Here is an 11,512-nt window from a genome sequence, read left to right on the forward strand (position 1 = left end):
CTTTTTGGAAATGCTTTTCTTGCACTCTGCTCATATAACATGACATTTTCCTGAAAAAGGGAAAATAATTTTGGGGGGAAATTAAACAAAGGTGAATGAATGTTCACCTAATGGTCAGCTGAAAGGTAGCTTACTTTATGGGTTATGAATAACTTCAAGAGACAGCCTGTTTGGTCCTCTAGGATTTTAGTTCTTTCAAAGTATTTGGAATTATTTTGCAAATGTTACAGCAGATAACTCAGTTAATTGAAAATCATTGCTGTTTGGTTTTTTTTTTCTGTTTTGGTTTGGTTTGGTCTTTTCTGTAGTTAACACTTAATGTATTGCTTTTCTTAATGCTTTTTTCTTCTCTCTCCCTGTGAATTTTCCCTCCTTGGCAATTCTTTAAAGTGAAACTACCCCTGCTTCACGTTCTGTGAATACCCACACAGTAGTGACAAGAGTACCTAGTCCCACTGTAGTTAAGAGCACTGTACAACCTACCAGGTACTGGGGGGGTAAACATGCATGTTACATGGAGCACAAGATTCCTCAATAGCAGATGCATCTTTAAAGCCTTGAATGCCTTTTCAATGTGTCAAGTCAATACTTGTTTCAAGAATATTTAAAACATTCGTCAACTTCATTTATGTTTGCATGATAAAGCAATGCAGCTTTTTTTTTTGTCAGGACCCTTCTAACCACACTTACCTATTGTAGAAGCATATTCTTCTTGTGAAAGAAATTAATTTGCATGTGAGCAAACCTAGCAGAACCCTCTTTGCTCTTGTAATTTTTTTTGTATGGTAGTATCATCCTAAGATGAAAATAGCGCAGCTGAGTGCTTGATTTCACAAGGAGTACATGTCCTTTGTCTGTCTCTACATATATATTTTTTTAGCTTGCAAAATTAAAGGAAATATAAGAAATTGCACCACCTATAGGAAAGTTGCAGAATACTGTTTGCTCGTTCTGAATGAAAGAATTTTAGCGGAGACCATGACAGAAAAAAGAATAATTAGAGAATACTACTAATTCCGTAAATGTGGAAGAAGTTGAACAATAAAATCTTTTATTGTAAAGGTGAATAAAATACATTATTGTAGAGACAAATGCAGTTACAGCTTTTATGAATTAATATGTCTGCCTTCAGCATTGGTCAAACAATCTTCAAAATCAATGGACTGTGTTTCAAAACTATTTTTTGTTGTTGATTTATCCCAGATAATTCAAAACAAAAGACAGTCTGAATTCTGTTCCACTTCAGATTATAAGAGGCATTGCAATTTATTCTAACTTAAAAGCAGCACTAACTTGGAGTTTAAGTCTGTCTTTTAAATGTCTTTATCATATGTGGTCCACAAATTGCTTTCAAAAAAATTGAGCTTTATATAAATTGTACTGTAGGACCTGTGTATGTTCTACAGCAGGCATCCTAAATGTCTCTCCATAGCTCTGTACTCTGTATAAAGAGATTGTCTGTAAAATCTCTCTTCAATCTTGAATTCCCTTTTAAAAAAACATTGTGTCCTAATCAAATGAATTCATGAATGAAAATGTAACTTTTTTTTAAATCTTCAGCTGTCAAATTAGAATTCATCATGCCAATGTTGAACCACTGCATACCCACTCAGGCTGCTATATTACATTGGCTATTGTGCTTCACGTGCAGATCTTCTGCTTCTATCAGGTTGAGATTTTAAAGCTGCACAATGGCTTCTTCAAAACTAATTTCCAGTTCTGCTTCTTCAGCTTGCAGGCATCAGCACACCAAAAAATTTTAGCTAAAGAGGAGATAAGAGCAGCCAAAGAGGCGATGGGGCAAGATCAGTCTGAGGAACCAGATTCTTCCACCTTAAGCTTGGCAGAAAAGATGGCTTTGTTTAACAAACTGTCTCAGCCAGTGTCCAGGGCCATCTCCACAAGGAATCGGGGAGATATGAGGCACAGGAGAATGAATGCTCGTTACCAGACCCAGCCAGTCACTCTTGGAGAGGTTGAGCAGGTAAGTGCCATCATAACTGTTCTGCATTTCTTTTTATTGGAGAAAACAGCTTCAGTGTAAGATACCATAAAGGCTGGCCTTTCCTTTGCTCTGAGCTACACACAGAGGAGAAAGTTTGTGAGGAAGCAGCCTTCTGACATTGAGGAACAACATTCCCTAAAGCGTTCAAATTTTTTGGTATGGTTTTCTTCTTTTTTTAAGTAATTCATGAGTATATCGACTTCCTGCCTGGTGCAAGTTGTACCTTTCACAGTGTCTGTCATTTCCACTAGAGTATTACAGGTCTTCTAAAAGTAAATTCCTGATCAAAGAGGTAAAAACTGACATGCATCATTTTGCTTTAGGTGTATTTTCAGCAAATTTTGAAGCTTTGTCATGTGCAATTTTCAGGCTCTTTCCTGAAAGCACAATATATTTCTGTTATTAGTTAGGACATATTCTGTCATTTTCCTCTGGGAGGAGGCATTGATTTTTATCTGTATTTTTTTTCCCTAAAAGCAGAAATACTTTTGAAATTCAGGAAGTCAAAGAGAAATTATTTAATGTGTGCAGTGAAATTTGGCTTCCTGTTCTGGAATACTTCATCTAATTGGAACTGCAAAGGAATGCCTTTTTAGTGAAGCCTGAGCATGAGGTGGCCCCAAAGTGGTCTTTTAGAGCTGTTCACAATAGCAGAAGCAGCAGTCCCTTCGCATTACAGCTTTAAAAGAAATCACTTTAACAGTGAAGCACAACTCCTATGCATGTCATATTTCTAGGGGTTTGGATAAATTTGAGTGTTAGAAAGTTCCTACCCTTTTCTTTCTATGTATTTCTTTCATGATTATACATTTTATGTATTTTATAGTAACAGAACAGTGAGAAAGCAGGGTTTCTCTAAATATATTGGTGCAAAGCTCTACAGATTATAATTGTACTTTATGCCTACTTCACTTACACACGAAGTAATAATAAATGCTTGACAGATTTATTTAAGCAAGATTTCCAGACCTTACATAGTCCTTTTTCCATTCACTTTCCATGTGCCAATCACTGTCACAGCCTGGCCTCTTTAATGATTGTGTCACTAACTTGTTTGGGGGCCGGGAAGGTTATGAACAGAAAAGGGCTGAAGCAGATGGGGAAGAAGTGACAATCGCATTACTTTGTGAGACTTCGAGAGCAAACACGCTTTTCAAGCAAGGAAAATCAGAGGAAGCATGTTGTGTCATCTCTTTCTGAACCTAGCAAATGAAATCAGAGTTGACTCTGAAACAAGCTCAATGGGAGTGTATCTTCAAAAAGACTTTCCATAGTGAACTGTTCATTTGGAGTATTGGGGGCTTTTGAGATGCAGGTATGGTTTTTCTGGGAAGAACCAAAAGAGAGCTATCAAAATAGATAACTAGAGGTTATATTCCCAAAATGCACATTTGAAAATGTAAATATCTTGTCATTAAAACGGAATTCACTTTTCTAATCTCCTCTAAATTTCTAATTCTGATAGATGCAATGGAAAAAAAATAAACTGGTAACTATTTTCTTAATCTTGCTTTAGAATCTTTGGGCTAACATAGTCTTTGCTCTGCTTTCCAGTTTGTTTAATGAATGACTGTGTTGTCGAAGTTTTATGGAACCTGCATGCGCATTTTAAGTTCTGAGCTGATTTCCTCCTACTGGTGTGATCTTGTCTATTCTTTTGCACACTGTTCACTAGCTCTGCAGTTTAAGAAAACATCAAAAAAAAACCCTCTCCAGATGTGTATGAGGCGTATTTGTCACTCTCTTTCATAGCCTTTGTCTCCTTTGGAGAAGGAAAGCTCTGCATTTCAGAAAAAAAAAAAGCATCTTAACTGTATCTAGGAAAATTTTACAAAATTATTATTTTAGAAGAGTAGAAAAGATAACTGTTCCACCGTGGGGACTGGCAAAACAAATTTGGAAATATTTTTAATATGCTTCTTAGGCTCAAATACTTTGCTCATGACAGGCAATGTTTATATTTGAAAAAGTCCTGTGTGAAGGTGATTTGTGTGGCAGGAGCATCAGGAATGTCTGCCCTGGGTTAGGACAGCACGGAACAGTCTCTCCCTGGCGCTGAGCGGGCACCAGGGCTGGGAGCTGCAGAGCTGTGCCAAAGCTGATGTGTCCTGCTGAGATGCAGAGTTGATGAGCCTGGTGGGCACATCGCATGTCATCCAGCTTCTGGAAGCTGAACTAATGCCTTCCCCCAACGCTGCAGGTCCTGAGCCCTGACACAGCGTGTTGCATGTTCCCCACATACCCCTTGTTACTAAAGATGTTGCTGTTCACGTGCAGTTGTTTTTACCTTTGGTGGAATAACCCATCTGCAGACAAATTACAGGGGCATTGTTGTTTTCCTTATCTGTTTCTAGTCTATAGTGATAGAGTACAATATTTACATGAAAACATACCTTTGAATGGGATTTGACTGGTTTTTGGAATTGATAATTTCAGAGCTTGTAAGTCCTATTTGGGTTTTTTGGGTTTGTTTTTTCATTTTTTTTTCTTCGTAGGTACAAAATGAAAGTGGAAAGATCGCTCCCCTGTCAACTGCAGTTGCAACATCGATTTCAGCGATGGCCTCTGCCCTTGCTCCACTGTACGGGGACCTGCCCGGGAAGCCAGGGACTGATGGAAGTGTGAGTGCTGCCACGAGGTTCCACCCTGCAGCAGAAAACTTGGACTCATCAGGAAAACGCACTCAGAAGTCAGAACAGTGGCATCCCTCAGTGGAAGGACTAGAAAGCAGAAGAGCATCAAAGAAACATGAAGAAGAAAGAAAGAGGTTTCTAGCGCATGAAGCTAATGAAATTAAAAAGTACAGCTCCTTTGAGGAAGAAACCACACATCCTGTTCCTGAAAAAACAGGAGGCCACCATAAAGAGACAGCATACAGCTTCCTGAGGAAGGGCAGCTTGGAGCTGTTTAGTTCACAAGCACTTTTTCAGCCTCTTGAACAGAAGGAAATTGATACTGGCATGCAAGGTAAATGGGAAGTCAAAAAAGGCCAGTCCTTTGAAGAAAAGATGGATTCGAAAAGTGTTATGAAAAGCAAGACTTGGCAAAGAGGTGTGGTAATTACTTGCTGTTGGTGTGGTCTCATTCAGCAAATGGTGCTTCAAGCTTTATCAAGGATGGTTATGTTTTCTTTTTCTAACACTGCTTAGAAGTAGAGAAATATCTGGGAAGTATTAAGTTTTACAAATATATTGTATTTTTTATTCTTTCAATTTTTTCAGTCTTTAAAGATGGCTCAGTTTTATTCAGATTTATTTCCTTTGAAAGAAGTGGTATTATATGCTGAAGCTAAGATTTATTCTCTCCTTTTTTTGCCCTTGCCCCTGCTCTCCAAAATTCTGAACAAACTAAACTTGCTGCTCTGGGTCAGTTATCTGCCCTTAATTTTTGCCTTGTTGTGCATACATAGTTCTGAATTACCTACGTATGTGCATACATAACTAGTAGTGGATAATTTTCAGATAATTAATTTTGCAAAACTAATATTATTTTCTCCTTAATGTGGTGATGAAATAAAAACCAATAAATTCTCAGAGCAATTACATTTTTATATGCACAGCATAATTTAAACTTAATAAATAAACTTGCCTATCTTTAAATAAAGTACTTTGGAAATAAACAGTGAATTTGGTCATTGCAAAAGTCCTTCTATTCTATTGAATTAGAAGTCCCCCCAAGACAGATGTTGTATTACTTTTCTGTTTTATTTTGATGGGTAACAGGATCACAGTACCCTGTAGCAATAAAAGCATTTTTGTGTTCATCCTGTGAAGTTAATTTATTCTGAATTTAATGGTCTTCACACAGGCATAGAGAGGAAGGTACAGTTCTGCCTGTATTCCTCTAAAGCAGTATCCATTCTATCTAATTGGGCTTTGATGACTGCAGAGGAGATGGAGACTGGGATGTAATAGGAGCAGTCATGTATCAGAGGGGTGTTGTGTTTATAAAATTTCAAAAATAAAAATGAAAATCGCTTATATTTCTTTAAGGATATCTGTAATGGTGCATTTATCTTTCATCAAGGCAGTTTTTCCTGTGGTTTAATTGCTGCTTGAAAAAACAAACCCAAAAGCCCCCAACACACCCCTAGAAAATAATACCTCTATTAAGCTATTAAATGTCTTCCTAGGATGCTATTCAAGCATTAAACTGCTTTACCAAATAGTAAATTTCTTGTTTAAATTTTGTCTGCTTCTCTTCCCCTGCTCTTTGTTCCCTGTCACTTTCATCTGTCTGTTTTCCTGTTGCTGTGATGATGGGAGCAGCAGTTTGTGCCTCTTCCATGTGAAGTTCAGAATTGTGTATTGAACATGATATTCTGTGGCTTCATGTGAACATCAGTCAAATGGCTAGTCCCAGCAGCAAGTAATACTGCACAACTAATCTTTGTACTCTAGCTCAGCCTGAAGTTTTTCCCTGTTAGAATAGTGTATGATGTGAATGTTTAAAACACAGATTTGCTTCTTCAGTGTTAGCAATGTAAAGTGTCTTTGAGAATAGAACTAATTCAGCACTTCTCTTTTGAATGGCAGACCATGCTGAGCCTTCTTCTGAACTCACCAGCACATCAGCCATGAGGACAGTTTCACAAACTGCAGCTGCAGCATCCTGTAGACTGCAGGAGCTCTCTGAACAATTGGAAGGCAAATTTTATAAGAATTCCTGTGAGATGTTTTCCATGGGAGAGAGCAAAGCACAAACAGCTGAGGATGTCCTTGATAATTCCAGCAAAACTATGTCAATTAAGGAAAGGTACTTAAATTTCTCCTTCTTTTTTTTTAGTGATCCCTATAAATACAGTTATTATATCGATGATGGTATAAAAAGAAGCTTTAAAACTGTTTCTGAAAAAGCTAAGTAGTGATTATTAGGCTTTATTGTTACTAACAGTAGAAACATGCAGCTAATCTGCCTGACATGCTTATAAAGCAGATGATGGTGAATGAGAATTACCATTCAAGAGAACATAATAACCTGATTTTGAAAGAGCCACCTGAATAATCAATGAGTATTTCAGAAAATTAAAGTTGTAAAAAATACATGTTCTAATTACCTTTATACTCATATACTCAATATACTTCTCCAGATTCTGCTTTCAGTTACAACAGGTATAATGGGATTCTGGTTTATTTTAGTAACCATTTTTTGTTGGTCTACAGGAGTTCCTTAAATAAGCTGAGTAGAGGAAGTCACAAATAGGGACGATCTTGCCCCCCCTACTTCATGGTTGCCACTTCTCAGAACTTACTGTAGGGATTTTAAAAGGATAGTAAGTTGGACAGGTTTATTGGAGTACTAGAAATACTTTTTCCAACCCAAGATCATTCTGATCTGAAACAAAACGTTAAGTCCTGCACTTGTGCAGAGAGTATGAGTTCAGGGTTGAAGTGCCAATAGCTGCTGTAGTACTTGTAAAAGTTTTTGTAATTTAGTTACAACCTTAGGAGTATAAACTCAGTCCCAAACTGGTAGCAGTCCAGTGAGTAGAATTACGATTATTTGGCCTATTTTTACTTCAGTTTTTCTGCAGTGAAAGCAAAATCAATAAATGAAAATAGCTGCCTGATTAAACTTTCATTGTGTAAAAGTATTCCCTCACTTTCTGAGGGGAGTGTGATATTAGGCATTCTGAACCTTTTTTTTTCTTTTAAACATGATTCCAAAGTTTGCTTCTTAAATGCGTGTGTTTCTAGGAGGCACGTGAGTTATTCTTATCAATAGAGCATTCCCACTCCCTGTCATCCCCCTTACACAAGGTGGTGCAGGGGCAGCTGCAGTAGCTGTGCAGTCTTAGTGCCCTTCTGAAGGATGTACTTACCTTTTTCAGTTTCCTGTTGTTTTGTTTAAAGCAACTTTCATCCCTTCCCCATCCCCCTCCTGTAAATGTAAATTGTCTTGGCAGATAAGGTTTAAGACCAGTAACTTCTGGTTTATAGGCGATAAATGATCTACCATCCCTGATCCTGGTGGGGAGAAAGAGGTAGGAGGGAAGGGAAGATCCAAGTTTTAGCAGCTGTTTCAGTCCTAACTTTAATGCCTCAGCTGAGTTGGTCTGATGAGGAACTGAAGCCTGTCAGTCACACAAATCAGGAATGATTTTTGTTAGGACTCCAAGACTGTCTACTCAGTCCCAGAGCTGACAAAAGAAAATAACTGCTGTCTTGTCAGGAATTTGTATACCCTGATTCCACAAACATCTGTAAATGACTGAGCTGCTATCAAAATGTTTTAGCCTTCCAAAATACCAGAGTAGTCTACTTCTTGTCCCAGAATTAAAAGACTGCAACCAGTAAGTTTCTTTTGCTTGGCTGTAGTCAGTGCCAAGTATTCATAAACATCAAAGAACATTTCTGCTAAAGATTAACTATTACACTTTGATTTTTTTTTTCCCTTTTACATTCACTAACTTCATCTTCCCATCCAGTGGATTTTTCTGGCTGTGTCAGACATTCTTTCACCTTATGGAAGAACAACTTTTCCACACATGCAATTTGTATTTGGGCAGGATGCATGAATTCTGGTCTGGATGAAAGTGATTTTCCACAAAGACTTGCTTTACTGAACTAATATTATCCTTGTAGAGTGAGTGTGTGGCTGGTATTTTCAGAATTACCTATATTATATGGAAGAATGAAAATCATGATTTTTTAAGGAGGAAAGACACCTATACTTTCTTCTCCTCTCCTTGTGCATTTATGGAGACCAAAGGCCATCCTGTCCGCTCTGCTGTAGAAGTCAGGTGCATGCCATGATCACCATTTAAAAAAGCTACAGATGATTAATTTCTGGTGAATGTCTTACCATCATTCTCGCCTTCTCAGGAAAAATCTAGCCTAAACTTAGTTTTCAACCTTTTTTTGATGTATGAATTCCTGAGCAATACTTTCTTATGCAGTCTGGTCCCCACTGTATTGAAGCTATGCACTCTTTTAACAGTCAGCTTCCTTTCTGTAGTTCTGTATTTCATATTGCCCTCCAGGATTTGTGGTTTATCTAAAACAGAACTGGTCAAGTGCAGCCAATGGAGTACACATGAAAACCAAGCCTGTGTCCAGTTTATTCTATCTCAAGGAGAAGACCAGCAGCTAAGATACTAAAATCCTGCCACAGAAGAAAGATGTGCCATTTTGGACATTTTTTGCCAGGATTTTTACCAAGGCCTTTCATGCAACTCTCTTTGTTTAAGCAAAACCATTGTTCAGATCTTGTTTCTGTTCCCCTTTAGTATTCACTACCCAGCATTTAGCCTTCAGCTCTGAAAGCTTTTGCCTTGAGGCCACCCTGACACCTCTGGGGTGAGGCTCATTCTATCTTGATGTCACTGATCTCAGTAGCAAGTGAAAGAAGGATGCAGAGCAAGCTGTCAAAGATGGGCAAACATACTAAAAGCTTTTTTCTTTCAAGAAAAGAGTAAAACTTATTTTCTTCAGATTGGAAAAGGAACTTTTAGAGGCAAAAGCAGTATGACTAAACTGTAAAAGTGATTACTGAATGATTATTCATTATTTATAAAAGCCGAAAACTAGAGGTATGCAATGAAACTAGTAAGCAGCAGACCTTAAACAAATCTAAGGGTTAGACCTAATATTTGCCTTATTTTCTAAGACTTTCCAATGAATCAACTGCTGTCTACTGCTGAGCTGGTGGGCTTGCTTTTAGGAACCAGTTCAGTAGTTCTTGCATCTTTATTCATACAAAAGGGTGTCCTCCATAAAATTGTTGCTGAGTCAGGGAAGTCTGACTTTATTGCCACTTCCATTGTCCGAAAGAAATGCGTGGCTTTAGGTTTTACCCAGCAGTGAAGTTTTTATTGGCATAAAGAGCATACATATTTCTTTAAAGTGGTGATTTCATTGCTCAAAACAGACAAATGTGTGTTCTCACTTGTAGGAGTGAGTTGTTCCATTGCACATACCAGTGAAGATCGGAGGGCTGGTATGAATCCATCCTTATGGCAGAGAAGAAAACAAAGTCTCCAAAGACACAGAAGTATTCTCAGAGTTACAGATTTTTCTCTCCGTGATCAAGCAGGCTGTTTGGGTCAAAGGTCTAGGGCAAATACCCTGCAGTAATGTTAGCTTAAAAAAAACCCCAACTTTTTTCCCCTGCCTGCTATGCTGAGCAGCTGTAGACAATTTTAAAAACAAACCCAACTTGGACCAAAGCTGACCAATATGCCTTCCAGCTTCAATTATCACAGATCATTTCTAAGCAAAACTGACTTGAGAGAACATAGCTACTGAAGATAATTCATTGCATGGTGGCAATTCAGTCCCATCTTGGTCTCCTCCACAGTTTCACACATGCATGGATGCACTCCAGAAGATTAGTTCTGGGCAGTGAAATCTTGTGTCCTTTCTGGAAACAATGACCATGACCTCAGCTCCTTATTGTGAGTCCTTCTCACCCCTACTCATCCCGTGCTGTGAGGTATGAAGCAACCAGGCAATGTGAAGCCTGCCAGCACTGCCTGCCTGGGCAGGAAGAGAGGAAATAACTGCTTTCTTGAATACTAACATTCTTACTGCCATTGTATTCTGTAGATTTACTGTTTTCTGCATTCTTAGTTTTTCTCAAATGACTGCCTTAGGCCCAATTGATCATCCCCAAATAGGTCAGTAGCATGGTTGCACCCCCTTGATTTTGGCAAGAAGCAGCTGCCTGAAACTTGGCTTCTGGCTAGACCTCTTTGGTTCTACCCTTTCCTTCTCCTCAGAGTTTTCAGACAAGACTTGCTGTGAGGGTGACAGTAATCACTTGTCTGAAAAATAATTTCCGTATCTTGTGGTCAGAGTAGGTTTAACTACTGAACCTGTTCAAATATTAATAGGGTTAAGGGTTTTGTATAATTCTTACTGAAATGCTGTAGATTTGAGAAAGGTATGTAGTAAGACTTAATTCAACTAAAATAAAAATTATTTAGTAGATCAATGCAACTGCTTGCATAGGTGCTGCAGATACACATTTTATGGATTACTAAGAGTGATTTTTGAAGGGCAGAAAACTCATACAAATATTCATTTCTGAAGAAGGTGAACTGAAGATCATCATGCCTGTATAGACCTCCTGTTCCTGACTGACTTTCCCTATCCCCAAAACTAGTCACCTCAGGGTTTGTATGGACAATTCTAGCAAAGTGAATCTACATGTTTTCCCCACTGAAGCCAGTCAGTGTCCCTTTGTGCTATAGTCAGAATTTTGCTCAAGATTAGGAAACAGCGCTTTGAAAAGATCCCACTTACTGAAATGAATGGTAATCCACACTTTACATATAAGACCTCCTTTAAACAAGTTGAGTCTTGCTGATAAATTTCACAACTGTAGGGTAGTTAGCACCAAGTTATTAGTGCATTGGTGCTGCTGATTTGTGTCACAGCAATGCCTGGGCTAAGTGATCCCAGGGAGTCTGATAAGTAACCTCAGCCCCTGGAGTTGTAGTGAAAGCAGTAACTGCAGAGCTGTCCTTTGATGTGCCTGATGAGACATAATTGGTGTGTGCCTGCT

General features: G+C 38.3%; 1 protein-coding gene across 18 annotated transcripts in view; it reads left to right on the plus strand.

Annotated features, from left to right (window-relative positions):
- The window catches only part of SVIL (supervillin), a 130,239-nt gene that overhangs the window by 87,914 nt on the left and 30,813 nt on the right, over positions 1-11,512 (plus strand). For 10 of the 18 annotated variants that reach the window (XM_017741492.1, XM_017741482.1, XM_017741486.1 and 7 more), the window contains 5 exons: positions 391-486; positions 1,732-1,984; positions 3,471-3,494; positions 4,501-4,972; positions 6,541-6,760. In XM_017741492.1, coding sequence (XP_017596981.1) covers positions 391-486; positions 1,732-1,984; positions 3,471-3,494; positions 4,501-4,972; positions 6,541-6,760 — 1,065 coding nt within the window. Of the gene's footprint in view, positions 1-390; positions 487-1,731; positions 1,985-3,470; positions 3,495-4,500; positions 5,057-6,540; positions 6,761-11,512 lie in introns of all 18 variants that reach the window. The other 8 variants (XM_017741488.1, XM_017741496.1, XM_017741499.1 and 5 more) reach the window with 4 other exon arrangements.

This window comes from Corvus brachyrhynchos, unplaced genomic scaffold (genome assembly GCF_000691975.1).
Source record: "Corvus brachyrhynchos isolate BGI_N302 unplaced genomic scaffold, ASM69197v1 scaffold167, whole genome shotgun sequence".
Taxonomy (NCBI): domain Eukaryota; kingdom Metazoa; phylum Chordata; class Aves; order Passeriformes; family Corvidae; genus Corvus; species Corvus brachyrhynchos.